General features: G+C 44.4%; 2 protein-coding genes across 7 annotated transcripts in view; one reads left to right on the top strand and one right to left on the bottom strand.

Annotated features, from left to right (window-relative positions):
* SLC24A1 (solute carrier family 24 member 1) overlaps positions 1 to 14,291 on the top strand; it is a 101,045-nt gene extending 86,754 nt beyond the window's left edge. For all 5 annotated transcript variants that reach the window (XM_088452881.1, XM_088452884.1, XM_088452885.1 and 2 more), the window contains 3 exons: positions 1,111 to 1,200; positions 12,806 to 12,972; positions 13,616 to 14,291. In XM_088452881.1, the coding sequence (XP_088309007.1) occupies positions 1,111 to 1,200; positions 12,806 to 12,972; positions 13,616 to 13,865 (507 nt within the window). In that variant the 3' untranslated portion in view covers positions 13,866 to 14,291. The remainder of the gene's footprint in view (positions 1 to 1,110; positions 1,201 to 12,805; positions 12,973 to 13,615) is intronic.
* A 1,249-nt stretch (positions 14,292 to 15,540) lies between these two features.
* The window catches only part of DENND4A (DENN domain containing 4A), a 138,757-nt gene continuing 135,260 nt past the window's right edge, over positions 15,541 to 19,037 (bottom strand). For both annotated transcript variants that reach the window (XM_088452751.1, XM_088452750.1), the window contains one exon: positions 15,541 to 18,353. In XM_088452751.1, the coding sequence (XP_088308877.1) occupies positions 18,217 to 18,353 (137 nt within the window). In that variant the 3' untranslated portion in view covers positions 15,541 to 18,216. The remainder of the gene's footprint in view (positions 18,354 to 19,037) is intronic.

The following is a 19,037-nucleotide window of genomic DNA, read 5'->3' on the forward strand; positions in this document are numbered from 1 at the left end:
GACATTAAAAAAAGAACTGTGTCAAAAAAAGTTTAAAAAAAAATAGGGACATCCCAAAAAATTAATTTAAAAATTGGGGTGAAAAAAAAAAATGGGAAAAAATTGTATAACAATAGGGAAATAGCTTCAGGGCTATTCTGCAAGTATGCGGCAGGTGTTTTCTAGAATAGATTTATAGCGGCAGGTGCACAAATGCAGAATTTTTAAAACTTACTTTAGGGACATCAAAATATGCTAGTACCCATTTTCATGTACCCCAAATTTGATGGGACCACTTAAAAAAAATGAAAAAAAATCACCTAAGTGCTCTTCTGCATCACTTCTTCAATGTCGGGAAAAAAACACCTGCTGCGGCTATTTAAATCCCCGACTTTCAATTAAAGGCTAAAACGGGGGTACCCATAGTGATCCCCCATGTTTTTACAACTTTAGGGGGGTCTTACAATTTTTTAAAGGAAAAATTCATAACTTTATGCAAATCCAACTTCGAAGTTTCCCGTTTTCGTTAATTTTATATTGAATACGGGTATAAGCGGGAGCGCGCCCGATACTTTAATGCAGGTAAAAACTCCGATGTGAAATGTTAACTTCGACAGTGAAGTTAACGTTTCATATTGAATACCCCTCGTAGTGTCTTATATCAGTATATAATATAACAATATTATATTATGGACATCTATGGTGGTGAGGCTATGTTGGGTGGTGTAGTGTCTTACAGTATGTGTAGTTTTATGGTGTAGCAATATATTATGATCCTCTAGCGTGGTCAGATCATGTTGGGAGCTTAGTGTCTTATGTAAGTGTACTAGCATTATATTATAATCATCTACATTAGTCAGGTTACTTAATACTATTCTACAGTATATAAGTATTGTGACTAATAGAATACTATGATTATATTGACCAGTGGGAGTAATGTTCTCTGTGAGCATGTATTAATCACCTGCCTACCATGAATGTGTCTTGGAAATGATTTTGATTTGTGGTAAAGTATGTAAACAGAGAGATATATGTAACCGTGGTGCTGAATTAGGGGATACTGGCAGAGTAACTGGTTTAGTTCCAGCTATAGAGAAACTAAGAATGTGTAATTTCTTCATTTGATTGCAGAAATCAAGAAGATTCTTTGTCCTGACATTTTTGGGCTCTATAATGTGGATCGCCATTTTCTCCTACCTCATGGTATGGTGGGCACATCAGGTGAGGGCCATTTTCTCCTACCTCATGGTATGGTGGGCACATCAGGTGAGGGCCATTTTCTCCTACCTCATGGTATGGTGGGCACATCAGGTGAGGGTCATTTTCTCCTACCTCCATGGTATGGTGGGCACATCAGGTGAGCGCCTTTTTCTCCTACCTCATGGTATGGTGGGCACATCAGGTGAGGGCCATTTTCTTCTACTTCATGGTATGGTGGGTACATCAGGTAAGCACCATTTTCTCCTACCTCATGGTATGGTGGGCACATCAGGTGAGGGCCATTTTCTCCTACCTCATGGTATGGTGGGCACATCAGGTGAGGGCCATATTCTCCTACCTCATGGTATGGTGGGCACATCAGGTGAGGACAGGGAATCAGACTTTCAAATTTATAATGGAGTGCATTTAATATTTCATGTGACGACATTGATAAATATTATTGAAAGTGATTGATGTGGTAATGTATTTTTTATTTAAAAAATGTTGTTTTATTTTACTTAGAACTTTTTTAAAAGTTCATTTTGACAGGAAAATGCTATAAATGTGAAAAAGAACAGTGTTAGAGAATCAAATTTGTTGTTCTTTATACTGTACAAAGTGGGAAAATATGATAATCTGAAAATAAGATTATTATTCTCCTTTATTTATAATGCAATAAAGACCTGACATATTATGCAGCACCATACTGTACATTTTGGGAATCATAACCCAAACACTGACATGAAACAGAGAGTAAAGATGAGCTGACAATCTAAGAGGTGTTTGAAACATTAGATACTCAATATAGTGGAATAATAAAATATTATAATTCTGATGTTTCACAAGAATAAAACCCTTATTGCTAGTGCTGAGAATATCCCTCATTACAGTGTACGACTCATAGCCCAATAGCAGAGATATGCACAGTAAATGATAAAGCTGTGCTCTCCTAATAATGTCTTTTCATAGATCATTATGTACCTGTCATATTATAAATCATATATATGCAGGGGTGTAGCGAGGGTGGTTCCAGTAGAGCATGAGCTCCAGGCGCCAAAATGGACAGAGAGCGCCATCCAGTGTTCTGGATCATGGTGCACAGTGTGACGGCCGCCTGTTCGTTTTATCTCGGTTTGTTTGCTCTATGTCCTAAATAAGTTACGGATCTGAGATCAGTTTCTACATTTCATGTTCTCTAAAACTGCCCAGATTGTCTCCCCTCCCTCCTTTGTGATCATCTTGCGTGATACTCAGGGCCGGCGCCAGGCTTTGCTGTGCCCAGCGCCGTCCTGTGTTGCTGCCCCTTCCCTCCTCCGCAAGTAACATTATCCCAATAACGGCGGGAGGCTGGCGCCTGCCGGATACAATAGCGCTCAGGGCGACGGCCCGGCTTGCCCATGCCTAGAGCCGCTACTGGTGATACTGCCACTGTTTGCTGTTTTTCTCTTCACTTCCATATTCCCCCGCATGCTGGCCATACCCCACTGGCACAGTTCAATACAGGGAGGGTGGCACTATGACATGCACTTTCTCCGAGCGCCATGGTTCCACCCTAATCCTCTGTATACAGTATATGTATGACAGGGCAGTACACCCAGCAGCTGCAGTGCCAGCAGAGCTCTCAATAGATAGAATGGGAAATAACAGATTGCATTTGAAACAAGTGAATTGCTACATGTATCATGCAGTCCCATGCTATTACATGCCGGCCATTTACTCGCTGCTCCTGGGACCATGCACAACAGGCGGGAAGCCAATGGACGGATTCCCGACTTCCGGGTTCCCGACTGTATAATCCGGGGGAGGGGAGGGTTATGTTTAGGGTTCCCGGGGTGGACTTAGGGTTAGGCACCCCCCGGGAGGTTAGGTTTAGGCTAGGGGAAGGTGGGGTTAGAATTAGGCACCCCCCCAGGGGACTTAGGTTTAGGCGGCGGGGAAGGGGGGTTTAGGAACTTAGAGGGGGATTAGGGTTAGGCACCCCCTTAGGGAGGGTTAGGGGTAGAATAGGTTAGAGAATACTTACCTGGGGACGATCTGGGCCGGCCCGCGGTAAATCATACTGATTCCACAACAGACATCCTACAGTATCTTGAGCATGTGTTCAATTTACACAGAGCTAGGCACACATGTTCTTATGTGAATCATGCACAATTGTGTACCCATGCACACAGGTGACATCACATGGGAACCTATATAAACATGTCCATTTATCCCTCTTCTTGTCTGGACAATATTTTCCTTGCACACCTTTCTCCTCGGTTAGAGTTCCTGACTTCTCGCTATTGGATTTAGACTTTGCCGACATGAACGCAGTTTGTTTTGACCTTGTCTATTTGTTGCTGCCCATGCTTGGCCTTTTTCTGGTTATTCACCCACTTAGTCCCTTAATACTGAGCTACAACATTCAGAACTATTTTCCTGGACAATGACCTAGGTTTTCCCACAACAAATTCTAAATTTCCTTTCATGAACTTTTGGCTATTCTATCCATATTTGAGGTGGATGGATAGATCCACAAATTCAAGCAAAGTATGGGGCAGTTGTCCCAGGTCACATATCCTGTGGAGTACCAACTTCAGTTCAATTACCAATATATTTTTCTAAAAGAATGTTGAAAGAAAGTATCTCAGCCTGGATGTTGTCTTGAATTGAGCCTCTTATTCTGCTGGAGCCCCGACTGTTCCTTCAACCACTGCGCCACTGGCAGGTTCCTTCTGCTACCCACATTAACTTCTTTAAGTAGAATGATTAGTCCATGTTACATTCAAGTATATGGATTACTTTACAGACTGAGCCAAAGTGGCATACATCTCTTATCTGTTGTCTTCTATAAAAGTATCTCCTGTGTGGGACTGGAGAGAACCATTGGTTTGCAATTTTTTTCCTTTATCAAATTTTCCTTTGGGAAATATTCAATGAACCTGGAAGATTATCATCCATAGGTAGTACTTTGAAGCAAGTTTTAATTGTTCCACAATATCCTTCTAGAACTGAGTTTTGGAAAATTGTTCTGTTTTGTTGACAGATACGTGTATGGCTTCCACTACACGATAAAATCCCTCCCCTGGAATTAATTTATGAATCAATTAAGAGCACAAAGACAATGTTATTAAATGGAGTGTACTGTGAAAAAGAAAGTCACAATATACAGTATTACAGATTGCAAAACCTTTCATATTTAATTTAATAAAAGGGATAAAAGCTAAAACCGAAAAATTGCATATTTTTCGTGTACTTGCGGCCAGGGAAGGTCAACACCTTAATAGCAGATCCAACTAACAAATTCTAATCTTAACGTGAGGGTATGTAGTGGTCACAATCCTGACGGCTGAATGGCGGCTAGGGATTAATGACAGGCGTCGAGATACCGACACGTCATAATCCCGAAGGCGGAATCCAGGACAAGGGCCCGAATGAGGCGAGTACGGAACGCCCGTCCTGTTAGCTGTGGGAGGGGGGTTTAGGGTTAGGCACCACCCTGGGAGGGTTAGGCTAGGGGAAGGGGGGGGGGGTTAGGCACCCCCCAGGGAGGGGTACGTTTAGGGACCCCTAGGGGGAGGTTAGTTAGGCACCCCTAAAGGAGGGTTGGGGGGGGGGGGGAAGAGAGGTGAGGGTACTTACCTCACGCTGTCGGGATTTCCATCTGTCGGGCTCACAGTGTCAGGATTTGCACCGGCGGCTAAACAGCCTCCGGCGTTACAATCCCATTTCAACGTGAGGATTTTAAACATACTCTGGAGTCTACCAGCCCTCTTCAGTTTTGGGTCATGAAGAGAAGGTCTGTAGTATACTAGTTGGTTTTTTTGACAACTTTTGTGTTTCATTGTTCAAACCCACTGTTATACAGAAATTATTCTATTTCAATTCCTGGCACAAATAGACTCATAGTCAAATGAGGGTATATCTATCCTTAATACTGTGCAAATTATTGACAGATTATTCATATTTTGTAGGAAGACTGATAACTTCAGATTTCTTCTTTAGGTGCATTTATATAATAAAAGTTAAAGTTTTATACATACCTTTATTACTCTATATTTGTTAGTAGATAAGAGTGCCCCCACTAAGGAGCTATTTTCTGTTATCCTGCTGTACAGGGATGCAGTCTGGTTACTGGCGGGCGCTATCCCGCCCACCGATATCCCGACACTGCAAACCCGACAGGGGACTAAAGATAGGCGTTGAAATCCCGACGCCTATCATTAGCTCCACTATAAAATCCCAGACACCCGGCATACCGTACAAAGGTAAGCCGGGTGTCTTAGCCACGGTGGGGGACGGGTGGATTTAAACTTTTTGTGACTTATTCCCCTTTTCTACTGCCTAAAAAACCCAGACAATTGCCGTGTCTACCCGGGTGAAAACTGCTCCAAGGAAATAATCCAGTGTCTCCTACCCATTGTAATCTCCTCTCTCCACTAATACTGTAGCTGGTGTAATTTTCCTCTCCCGTTACTGGCTCCCAATCCCTCTCAGTATCCAGGTCACACTCCTAATGGTGCAATTTGTTATGTTCTAAAAACTATTATAGTTTATGACCAGCCCCTCTTAGGTGTTTGCCAGAGGTGTGACGTGTCCTAGTAATTGCCTGATCATTCAGTGAAATACATAACAGTCTGCGATACACCTACATATCCATGTCTCAGGCTCTATTGTGCTCTGAACCCACTACAATTATTTGACTGACAGGATTTCTTCCCAGGTATCGAGCAGGGTTTTTAGCAGGTAAAACCCGGTAACACTACAGTGGAAACAGCTCTTACCTGAGTTTATTGACCCAGGTAATTGCAAAAGGCACTGATTGGTCCTTCCAGGGTGCTGGCTGCTACTGTAATTACGCAGGGATGCCTGAATAAAGAACATCATTAAACAATTAATTATTTATTTAGTTACATTTTTAATTACCTCCTTTATTATTAATTTTATTAGTTCATTATTATTATTTATTTAATGGCAAATAAAATAAATAATAATTAAATAATGAGGTCATTAAATGTGGATGTCATTAAAAAACAAGAGATATGGTAAGAACTTACCTTTGTTATCTCTGTTTCTACGAAGTCCATAGGGTCCACAGGGTTGACCTTGGGGTATAGGTTGGGAACCAAATCCGGCCACCACACAGTTAAAGCTTTTTAGCTCCCAGGATGCACTTGGGTCCACTCTCCCTATAACCCCGCCCCCCAGCCAGAGGCACCTCAGTTTGTAAGTAGCCAAAGGCCGGAGGAGGAGAGAAAAAGAGAGAGAAAACTGGAACACTCAAGAACCATACTCACAGAAAAGGAGACAGGAAACCGGTGACCAGTAACACAGCCCATATGAAGCCAGGTGCGTCAGGGCGGGCACCCTGTGGACCCTATGGACTTCGTAGAAACAGAGATAACAAAGGTAAGTTCTTACGATCTCTCTTATTTTCTACTTCAGGGTCCATAGGGGGTCCACAGGGTTGACCTTGGGGATGTCCCAAAGCAGTTCAACCAAGGGTGGGGACGCTCCTGTGCTGAGAGGAGAATCCGTCGCCAAAAAGGAAGCATCCTGAGAGGCAAAGGTTACCTGGCCCAAGAAAAAACAAGCCTCAACGACAGAAATGCCCACCCATGGGTAGGCCCCTGAGGAAGACATACAAGGCCATCCAGCCAACATTTCATTATAGGCCGGCCATCCGTTCCTGTGAAAACCAGAAACCGCAGACCACCGATAAGGAGTCCGATTTCCATAAGGAACTTGAACGGATCACATAAGGCCAAAGAGGCCGGACCACAGTCAATGAGACCACACCAGCCGAGAGGACTGGGGACTGAATGGCCGTACCATAAGTTCCAGAATAATATGGAACCTAAAAACAACTCTAAGAAGAAACACAGGGCGAGAGCAACTCACACCCTGACATGATGCCTTCCAGAAGAAGGAGCCACATGAGAACGCTCCCAATTCAGACACTCTCCTGGTTGATATAAACACCCTGAGAGAGAGAGCTGAAACAATAGACCATGTAATGGCTATCACAACCAGCAGTTCCATTGACTGTCCCCGGAGGGAACAAAGAACCACTACTAACTCCCAAGGAGTCCCTAGGGAGGACAAATGGAGGCATAATCCAGAAAACACTCCAAAGGATGAACTGGATACCAGAGTGGAGCAATTCTATATCTTAACCATACCGACAGTGTAGAGATCCGCATTGTCAGGAAAGCCAGGCCGAGGGTGAAACCCAAGCCAGCTGGAAGGAATGCCAGAATATCTGGAAGTCCTGGACACCGGAGGATCGTATCGACAGGTATGATACCATAAGAATTATGTATGCCACAGTCCGTGGCAGATCCCAGCAAAGTCTGGCCTATCTGCTCTAAACATCTCAATGAAGACAGAGCCAGGGAAGCCCTAGTACCACAGTAGGGGCGCAGTCAAAGACAAACGATCCAGGTCCAGGGAAAAACCCTGAGACAACAGGTCCAGATAGTGAAGCAGTAGGAACGGAGCATCGATGAGGAGACTCCGAAAATCTTAGTACCAGTGATGTCTGGGACGAACTGGAGCCCCCAGAAGGAAAGCCCCTCCGTCTCAAATTAAACTTCCGAAGACCTCGAGGAAGAAGGGAGACCGGAGGACACAGGTACACAAAGTGGAAGGACCACTTCACTGACAAAGAGTCACTGAAGGTAGCTTCAGTACTCCTAGAGCTGGACTGTAACACCGGTAATGTGTGATAGAGTCAGAAGGCCATGAGGATCAATCACCTCAGGAAAGCCCCCTCTGCCCACCAGGAGTTGAAACCTCTCTTGGAGAAGAGACTAGTCCCCGGGATGCACGTCGTGACGGCTGAGGAAGCCCGCTTCCCAATGGAGAGCTCCGGGAATGAACACTGCAGAATTGGCCAGGAGAAGACCCTTGGACCATGTCAGAATGTATGACATTCCGGTCATTCCCACCCAACTACCAGTGTTGCCTAGATGGAAGCCACTGTTGTGACACTGTCGGACTGAACCTATTCAGGTTTACCGTGACATATGGGTTAGGCCAGAGTGAAGGCCCAAGACAGCCTAAAGTACCAACAAGTTAAGTGGCAGGGCGGAAGCGACAGACGTCCAACTGCCCCAAAACTAATACAGACCAGACACAGTCTGTAGCAAAGAATACCCTGGACGAGATGGCCATAGCCACCCGGACAGAGACCGACTCGCCTCTGGAGAAAGCATCATTGTTCGAACAGCGATTCGATGGAAAAAACTCGATCCATCTGGAGAGGAGTCAATTATGGCAAGGCCTGGAATGGAACTGAGCACATTCCACCCTACCAAAAGGTTGACACTCTGGTAGACCGCGCATCACAAAGAGTAATGACATATGTCGACTGCGTAGACATCCGCACACTCCAAGTTGAAGAGTGGAGATCTTGTCTTGTGCCACAAAAATTCTCAGATTCTGAGAATCCAGCAGTGCTCCCAGATGAAGAAAACCCTGTGAGGGATGCAGGGAGGACTTTTTCTCCGTTGACTAATTATCTGTGTCGAGAAGAAGCCACGGTTATCCTGACCTGGCGGTAAAGTACCTTGGTGACCCCGCTAAAATCAGGAGGCTGTCCAGAGAAAGAAGCATTCGGATACACTGAACAGGTGAACTGTCAGAAAATCCATAAAACTGGTAAACCCCGGTGGAATTGAGGACAGTCCCAAAAGGCAGAGCCCGAAACTTACAAGTGTTGCTGTGGCACAGCAAACCTGAACCCATGCTGATGAGCGGGCTCTGTATGTACCCGTAGGTACGTATCCTGAACACTCAGATATACCATAAAATCCCCAGGTTCCAAATGTCGGATGATGGAGCATGGAGGATTCCACCTGAGTCCAGGTACCCTTGGAATCTGATTCAGGGATTTGAGACAGAGTATAGGCAAATGAGGACCAGTCGGTCACTGCCCCAGAAAGAAAGTAGAACAACCAGTCCCTCGCTGAGATAGTGAGGCTGGCCGAAATAGCTCTGCTTACCGCAAAGACTGTATAGCTTTCTGGGATTGTAAGGCCCTGATCGGGTCTGAAGAAGGGCCCGTGTAACAATGCCTGTGAGGAGGCCGCCTGAGCAATGAGAGGCCGTTGAGAATCAGTACCTCACTCTGGAATCACCCAGATGTAGACCTGTCCCGTCAGGCCGAAGGTTTATCCTCAGGCGTAGAAGTAGGGTCGCCCGGAAGTCCAGGACTGCTCGGTACTGGATATGGTGGCCCCCGTGGAGGCCGACAGCCTAGGAAAAAAACAGGCCTTTAGGCTGACCCTGAAAACAAAAAAAGACTTAACAGAGTTAGTCCGAATGTAGTGGGAGTAGCTAAAGACGGTATCTCTCCATTAGTGATACTGCCAATGATGCAACAATCTTGTCAAGGTCAGGACCAAACAAGATCTTCCCCATGGAAGGAGTCTGCACCTCTGATTTCCCATAACGCAGCCGTAGGGTATTGCGGCGGATACAGTCGCAGCCGAAACCCTGAAAGTTAGAAGACCGGCATCCAATGTAGGTAATCCCACATATGACCACTGCATATTTTATGTGAATGGCAAAAGATATTTGAACCCCAGACGTGTTGGAGGGGAAAAACGTTACAAAAGCATCACCATGCGATGGCCATGGTAGGACGGGCAACAGGCCCTGAAAACGAGTACATTGATTTCAGGCAAAGTTACCACCTACGGATCCGTAAAATCCGTCCAGGCCGGGATGGGAGGCGGATTAATGCCTGTAACCCGACGAATAACATACAAATCCACCCCAGAAGGGGATTTCCATTACTTGTGAGGACCCTCAGGGAATGGGAAACAGGAGGCCTTTGTGACTCCTCGTATCCGGTGACAGCCACACTCCCGCCATGAGATCCACCCGCTGGGCAGAAACGGGAAATGTATGATACAGGTGCAGGATCAACATTCTCTATATCCAGAATGAACCTGGCTGCCAGCCCCAAAGCAGGGATAATAATACTTGAAATCGGCTCCACCCATGTGAGAGGGAAAGACACGAAAACACCATCCAGTTCACGGCAGAGCCACTGGGAAGTAACCACAGGGCGTATATCACGCCATTTAGCATTTCGTAGAAAACGACATCCACCAGGGTGGCCGTTGTGGTAATCCCTGCAAGGGGAACGACAGACCGATGTGGTATCGGAGGTAATTCATGTACTGTGAAAAACCCCGACAGGGAGCGATAGTCTGTGACACAGGGGTAAATTGCAAGAAATTGTGAGATACCCCGAGTTGAAAAGGGCAGTATGGTGAAGTAACTCCAAGCGAGTGACGACAATGGGGCCCGCCCGGCGATCCTCAAAGGAGAGGATCCTGAATAATAAACCGCCCTTTAAGGGGGTCGTGCAAGGGGCCCGGCACCAGATGGCGCCGCATACATAAACCTTTCTGAGTTAAAATCCTCCGCACTACTACCTGCAGGCTATGACTTGCAGGATAGCAATAATGGGTGCAGTATCGTGTGCGATCTCCTGGTCAGATATATTTGACTATCTTGACGGAAATATTAAGCAGCGCCATACCGGTCCTGACTGACGCTAAGATTAGCTGCAGGGACCCATTATCAGCGTATGCAACTCACAGTTCCATCTAAAATATGGCAACGTGCAGCACGCAACAGTATGTGACAAACCTCACAAATATTAACAAGTATATATATGTGCGGTCTCAGAACCACCCCAGGTACACCTGTATTAGGGCAGATAAAGAAAAGGGATAGATATACACTGACAGGTGAGAGAATAAAATACAGAGAGTCAGCACTAGCATAAGTCACATACAATGTAGAAAAATATATATACATACATTTGCATGACATATAATATACTGCACAATGTCGCTACATTCAACTGCCCAGATTCAGTGTCTGGGAAGGCTATAGCGCTGTGTACACTCACCCAAAATGGCCAGGTACGCAGGGGGACTGGGCACATTGTCATCCTAGGAGTTCTGCAGAACCACCGAGAGATAATGGCGGCTGGAGACCTCAGAAGAAGCGTGGCCCGCGGAGGAAGCAGCTCAGCGACGCCAGACTGTAGTATTGAAAGGCGCGCTGAGCTGAGGGGAGGAGCCGCTAGACAGGGAAGGCTTCCTCCCCTGGATAGCAAATTAACCCCCCGGGATGCCGGCTCCCGCTGCCGCTATAATCCCTGGTGGGCTAGTGGACACGCGGGGTATGCCTCCATGGAGGGGGAGCCCGCCGTCACCGCTAGCGCCTCCGGTCTGTCCCCAGAGACCGGAGGCATAAGGCTGCATGACCACGTGGGTCACCGCAAGCGGTGACCACGCGACTTACCTGTCCCCGTCGATCCGGCAGCAGCCCAGGGAATCCTCCAGAGCCCGGTTAGTACAGACTCTGGGGTCCCGCTGCGATCCCCAGATCTGTACTGGCGTCGCAGCCCAGCGGGGTGTAGGAGCGGCAGCTTAGACGTCCATTGGACAGTCTGATGCTGCCGCTCTGAAGAGTAGTAAAAAAGAATAATAAAACTCTTTTAAAATAAATTTTAAGCATAGGGGCTGCTAAGCAGCCCCCCTGCAGTAACGGTGACCTGACTCCGGCCGGGCACCAACTTAAACTGAGGTACCTCTGGCTGGGGGGCGGGGTTATAGGGAGAGTGGACCCAAGTGCATCCTGGGAGCTAAAAGCTTTAACTGCGTGGTGCCCGGATTTGTTTCCCAACCTATACCCCAAGGTCAACCCTGTGGACCCCCTATGGACCCTGAAGTAGAAATGGCCTGAATAAAGGCCATTTTTAATGACATCCACAGGTTTGCTTGGCTTATCAGAGTTCAATGGAAACAGAGACGACCCGGAAAAACCCGGGAGGGAATGCAGTGGAAACGGGGTCTAAGCCGGGTATGATCCAGCAAAATGCCAGGTAAAAAGATCCCAGGACAGATCTGGGATTTTAGTGGAAAAGGGGTATCACTCTGCTAATCAGGAATAGAAATCCAATGAGTCTCCACAAGAACTACTGTTGCTTTGGTGGATGGAGTGTGGAAGATATAAGTCTCACATAAAATCTCTACAGAATTTGTGTTCAGCCTTGCTGTACTGCCCAGTGTAGCAAATGAAAACACCTCCTCTCTGGGACTCCTTTTATGAGCAGAACCACTTCTGCAAAGGACTCAGTCCTATACCTATTCAATAGAGGGGAATAAAAGCTCTTTTCAATTTTATTGAAGAGGATAGGATGGGTGGAGTCCTCCGGCTCTACAGTCTAGGGAACAAGACATACAGAAGAGAGTTGCACAAAGTTGGTAACCCATTTTATTATATGGTGTAGGTACATATTTAAAAATAATAATAATGCACCTTTGAGCTTTTTGTTGAATAAAATTAAAGCAGCACCATATACAAGAGAAGTTATGTTCAAATTGATCCAGACATGGTTTCATAATGTGTGCATGATAAACTGGCCACTAAGGGGCACTGTTTCATTAGCATCTTTGGGTGACATTTCCAGTTTACACTCACATTGATAAATTAGCAGAGAAACAGGGATCCGTGTAACACTTGTATAGTTTATAGGGCATTTCTAGAAAAATTAATGAAGATAATTTACTTTAAATAGCATTTAACCAAGCTAAAGTCTGTGCTTTGTTTCTGCCAGGTGGGAGAAACAATAGGCATTTCTGAAGAGATAATGGGTCTGACCATACTGGCTGCTGGCACATCTATACCAGATCTCATCACCAGTGTAATTGTGGCGAGGAAAGGATTGGGAGATATGGCTGTCTCTAGTTCTGTAGGGAGCAACATCTTTGACATCACTGTAGGGTGAGTATCCAGAATTTCTGCGCTGAGCGTTTTGTACGACACTATAACCAGTCATTGCAATACGTTCATGTTTTGGGATCATTTTCTTTACCATGGGCAGGCTTGAATGATAAGTTCCCAAATAACCTGCAACCTAACAATGCAGAATAATTTCTAATACCACGACAAAGCTTAGAGTTTTGTCTCCCAGGTTCTTGGTGTCATCTTAAACTACACTCTCCTTCAATCCCTAAATTTAGGGCATCCATCCATCAATCTAGCTGCTTCCACCTCCGTAACATCTCCATAATCCAGCATTTCCCACCCCTGATACCACCAAAGCCTCAATCACACCTTCGTCTCCCACCCATTGTAATCTCCTCTCTCCACTAATACTGCTGCTGGTGTCATTTTCCTCTCCCATTACTGGCTCCCAGGCCCTCTCAGTATCCAGGTCACACTCCTAATGGTGCAATTTGCTATTTTCTAAAAACTATTATAGTTTATGACCAGCCCCTCTTAGGTGTTTGCCAGAGGTGTGACGTGTCCTAGTAATTGCCTGATCATTCAGTGAAATACATAACAGTCTGCGATACACCTACATATCCATGTCTCAGGCTCTATTGTGCTCTGAACCCACTACAATTATTTTCTTTATTTACAGATTACCAGTTCCCTGGTTCCTGTTCTCAGTGTTTAATGGTTTCAGCCCTGTGGCGGTCAGCAGTAATGGCCTGTTCTGCGCCATCGTCCTCCTTTTCCTCATGCTTCTCTTTGTCATATTCTCTATTGCTGCCTGCAAGTGGAAGATGAACAAGTTTCTGGGGTTCACCATGTTCACGTTGTACTTTGTGTTTGTAATAGTCAGTGTGATGCTGGAGGACAGGATAATTGTGTGCCCCATATCTATATAGGACTACCCAGAGCCCCACACTATGCATAAGACTCAGATAATCACTATCTCCCTCCGATCATAGAGCGTCCACTGGTAACGTATGTGGTGCACAGACACTATACCTAGTAACCAGCAGTGTACCGAACTAGAAAAAGACTGGAGACCTAGAACACACTTCCTCTATGCACACATCTCCTACATGCTGTTGTCTAACATTATAATTCCACCATTAGGGATTTCTGCCAAGCAATATGGGAACTGCAGTTTATATTAATAAACATATTAAGTGAACTGAAATAAAACAAAAGTCTGATCTATATCTACTATTTTTTTTTCTTGAAGTTTTCAATGATCGTGTATTAATGATGGGTGTAAATATGGTCACTGAGGGCAGTGTAGGCATCTCCATATGTCTAGTTAGGGTGAATATGTTTTTGGGACATGTTGTAGAGAAAAGTATTGAATGCATTAGGCTTTCCTTGTTTTGTGCACCCAGAGACCTTTCCACGCAGGCTGCCGTCCTTCTGTGAAAGTCTTTCATATCCTAAATTTACTTTAATCTATAAATTGCCACAATGTGTTACAGCAGAGTTTTTCTTTTTTTTAATCTTCATGATCTATTTACAGTAAATAAGGGATTTATTTCTGCTTTCTATATAAATGCAGTACTGCTCCCGTTCATCACAACAGCTGCCCCTCACAAATCACTGAGAACGTAGATGTGATGCAAGTCTGTATAAAGGCACCAAATTCCCCTCTCTGTTCTGTTTTAGAACAAGTGTTATTTTCCTTTTTTTTTTGACTGACTGCACTCCAAGCCACTTCTTTATACTAAATACAGCTACTCAGTATTCCAGTGGTTTTAGAGTACACACTGGGCCTGATGCAGAACGCTCGCAAGCGAGTCGATGGTGCCCTACTGCACATGACGGAGGGAGCTCCGTTGTGCGCATGCGCGAGACCCGGCTAGCGACGGGGTAGCCGTCGCTCCGGGTCTTGCACCAAAGGGGGCGTGCGGTCGATGTTGATTGACAGCACGCCCCCTTTGGTGGGCATGCTGGGGGCGTAGCTGCCAGACGGAGGCGTTCCCATGGGAACGCCTACCGTCTGAAGCCGGCCCCACTGACATTAGTAGTGATGTCAGTGGGAGTGATTTTGGCTCTGATAGAGCCAAAATCACTCCAGGGCTTGCGGCAGCGAGACCCTACCGCAGGGTCCCACTGTCCCTACCAGATGCACCTAAAAATAAATGAAGGATTATATTATTACCTTCTTGGGCTATTTTTACAATGAACCATAAAAAAAAAAAAAAAAAAAAACAACAATTCCTTTACATTGTTAAACCCACTATTGCGAAAGGTGCAGGAACGGCTGATTGGCTCCATCCACACTCAGTGATAGTGACGTGTGATATTTAGATAGACAGGTTTCTCGAGGTCCAAGGTACGTTAACTGAGCCGCTTATTAAAGGCAATGCATATTGGAAATTAAATTTCATTAATTGTGCTTTTAGAAGGTTATACACAATATATAAGTGATGCCGATAGCACAAAAAAAATCCTATGCATCGACATGTCCAATTTTATACTTTCCATAACTATACAGTATAGCTTTACATGCAAAATATTTACAAAGACAATTGTAGTTACTAGTCAGTAAAATAGATATGGAATAAAATAAAATAAAACGTCATGTTCCAATTTAAAAAAAAAAACATTTAATTAAATAAAAAGCAATAGAACACAGGGTCACATGGTAAGAGCCATTAACAGATCTTGCATGTCACCAGTAAACAGAATTCATATTTTACTGTATCTTCCAGTAAACAAGCCTTTTCTGGCAGTGCCTAAGCAACTATAAACCAGACGGGATTCATAGATTTGACAGCAGCAACACACAGTAACAGAATTCCTAGGTGTACAGCATAGCAGGGATTGGCAACAATCGGCATTACAGCTTCCGCTGAGCAATATCATACTGGGCCTGATTCAGAAGTGGACGCATTGTCATTTACAACTGTGATTTAGGACGCAGTGGACTTGAAAAAATATATGGTAATGACTCAGCCGCTGTCTTGTGTACAGAGACTCGTTACGTCACTTGCATGCAACATCGAACTTCTGATCAACCCTATGGTGACTCAGAATGTCCATCTCAACTAGAGACACCGGGGTCAGTGGTCGACTAGGACACGCCCAGAAAAAGGTGGCGACACCTCTTCCCGTTACCTCCCCCAAACAGTTACTTTGCGAATAAATCTTCACTGCGTCCGGGGGTTACTAAACAATCGACACGTGCGCAGTGCAGTTGTGTCGCATGCTCAATGGCTAAACAATGGCTCCTCTGCATCCGGCATCGATATGGAGTCCATCTCTTAATCAGGCCCACTGTACAGAACACTGAACGCTGCCCATTCCTGGTCTATACATTGCACGATGCTGCAAGCTTGCCCTTCAATTTCTGCAACAGAAATGTATGACCAATATAAACTAGCAATTTACTATACAAATAAAAGAAAATTTGATCTTAAAATCCATATTCTCTCAGTAAATTATTTTCTGCAATTATTACAAAATCTACAGAATATACAGAGATCTGAAGAGTATCATTACACTGCAGAGGGAACAGTGGAATGGTCTGTCCTTAAAGAGATAAGGAGACAGGAAGAATGAACCCTTTGCGGAGTCTTTCCTTGGACTTCCTCCAGTATAAGGAAAGACGACAATGGTTAGTTTACAGCATAAAAGTGAAAATGTGCACTACCACCAGCTATGTACTGATCCCTTTCACAGCACAAGGGAGCTTTATTGCATGGACAACATGAGTTTCAGAACTAAGCATTATGTAAAGTTACTACAGAACTGTATTTATAGTGCATAGCGAACACTTTATAATCTGTAGCGTTGTTATTGGGAATGTAACGGCATTGTCTAAGTGCATTGGGATAAAGGATTTATCAGCAATAAGACGTAAATCAGAGTATGTAAACAAGCCACCTGAGGGTAGTATATGAAAACCGAACCGTGGATCCTTAACAGTTTAGAATTGTCCACGGTCACAGTTTCTGGCATGACTGAAGAGACAGCCCTATGGAAAGTAACAGTATCAATGAAATGTATCCCAGCCAATGAATGTGTGTGTCTGTACAGCAGGGTATATATGCACTTTATAGGGATCAGTCACATGACTTCAGTTCATATCCATACGCTCTTAATACTGGATCTGCAGAGCTATACTTTATGGGTACACAAAGCACATAAAAAGCAGGTTCAATTAGGAGCGCGTGGTGTGCAGCTACACACATAATGGGTCACTATAGAAGAAAAAACCTGCTCGTTTATTGCTCGCACCGTTATGGGACACGCAAGCAAAAACAAGCATGTATAACAGACGCACTGTATTAGCGTGGCCATGTCCCTCAATCTTGTATGCCAGATACAGTAATCACATTCAGTGGTTCTCCTGTCACACAGCCTAGACCTAACTTGATAAAATAGTGTACATGCAATGAAACCACGGACTTTAAAGAATTTGTTTGATGTACAGATTTTGAAAATAACCCCCCAAAAAAGTGTCATCATTTTGTGTTGCATTACCCTAATTAGCTCCGGTGGAAGGTTCGCCCATCATAGCTAAATTTAATGCATCATTTACATCTGTAATCCTGCTCAGGGCGTGGGATTAGTGTATTTATTGCTGCTCCAACGCAGGAAGGGTTTCATTAAAATAGAAGGAAAAGCAAAGGGAAATGTAGGCGACCTTTAGCACTACATCTGAACTACAAATCCAATCACCCACAGCAGCTGCTGACTCCTGAATTGATAAAACTTCTTTTTACTCAGAACTCTGATGAGTTTTGTTCAACTACAAAATAATACGGCACTCCGGACGTATAATAAATTAAGAGATGATAGATAAAAATAACACACTGCCTACATTATGAGGCACAGTAACATATTGCCCATAAAACATGTTCATCGCTCAGTACTCTCTTCATAAAAAATAAAATGAAATCAGGACTTCCTATGCATTGTTAAACCTATTTTACATAATTTCTTTTTTTAGAACATTAAATATAAATATTCTGTGTAAACTACAACACTCGGAATGATGTATATACCTCAAGTCTCTCTCATATATTTTGTGTGTATATAAAAGACCTGAACTTTCAGCACTGAGAAGATGTGGGTTATGTACACAGTAGGCCGCCTTGTTTCTCTCATAATCCGTTTCCCACACAGTTCTTTTTTTTTTTTTTGTTGCTTGTGTGCAAATCTTCCATATTGCTTGTTCACAACGCTGATCTCATACATGGGCCGTGTCCTGAGATCTGGCTCGTTTCAGAGAACTGATGGCGGATCAGAGTGCTCTCAGAGAAATGGCTGCCGGAAAGTCTTCCTGCATTCTGTGACGCCGATGCTTGGAGGACGGTCACAGATCTGAGTGCATTTCACCTGCTCAGGGGTGAGGCGGTCATAAGCCGTTTTGTATTCCTGGTCAAACACATCTGTAAGACAGCAGTGAAAGTATTGTTATGTTGCAAGATATAGATATACAGATTGTCTTTTACATCCTGAGGAAGGGATGTATTGTCCCGAAACGTCGATGTATCAGCAATAAAGAGAGCTGTTATATTTCTTGAGAAGTCTCCAGAGTGCCGCCTCTGTGTATCGTGTGTGTGTGTGTGTGTGTGTGTGTATATATATAATATATATATATAATATATATATATATATATATATATATATATATATATATATATTATATATATTCCAGTCTGCTGAAATCTAAATGACTATGGTAGGCAGATTGGGCCGTTAACCCAAATCTATGCTTGTCGACATTGGTCCCCGACATTTATACTGGCCCGGGTGGGAGGGTCATTGTGTGGCTCCACTTCCCGATGCTGCGATATGTGCTGTTAAAGCAGCCGGGAGCAGGCGATGGTGAAGATTTGGGAGTCTATCGGATATTTCCGGGACAGTAGACAATTATGGCCCAAGCAAAGATGGAGATATATTTCCAAATTGGCCACACGTGAACAGATCAGATCATTTGGCTCTAGGGCTGAAGGCTTCCTATGGAGCCCATTTGCTGTGGTAAGCAGGTGACAGCACACACTACCAGATTATGGTCATTGAATAAACACGTTAGTTTTGTGTCCAACCACGGCAGTCATTTTACCATTCAA

This window comes from Taudactylus pleione, unplaced genomic scaffold (genome assembly GCF_031769625.1).
Source record: "Taudactylus pleione unplaced genomic scaffold, aTauple2 ptg000556l, whole genome shotgun sequence".
NCBI classification, from domain to species: domain Eukaryota; kingdom Metazoa; phylum Chordata; class Amphibia; order Anura; family Myobatrachidae; genus Taudactylus; species Taudactylus pleione.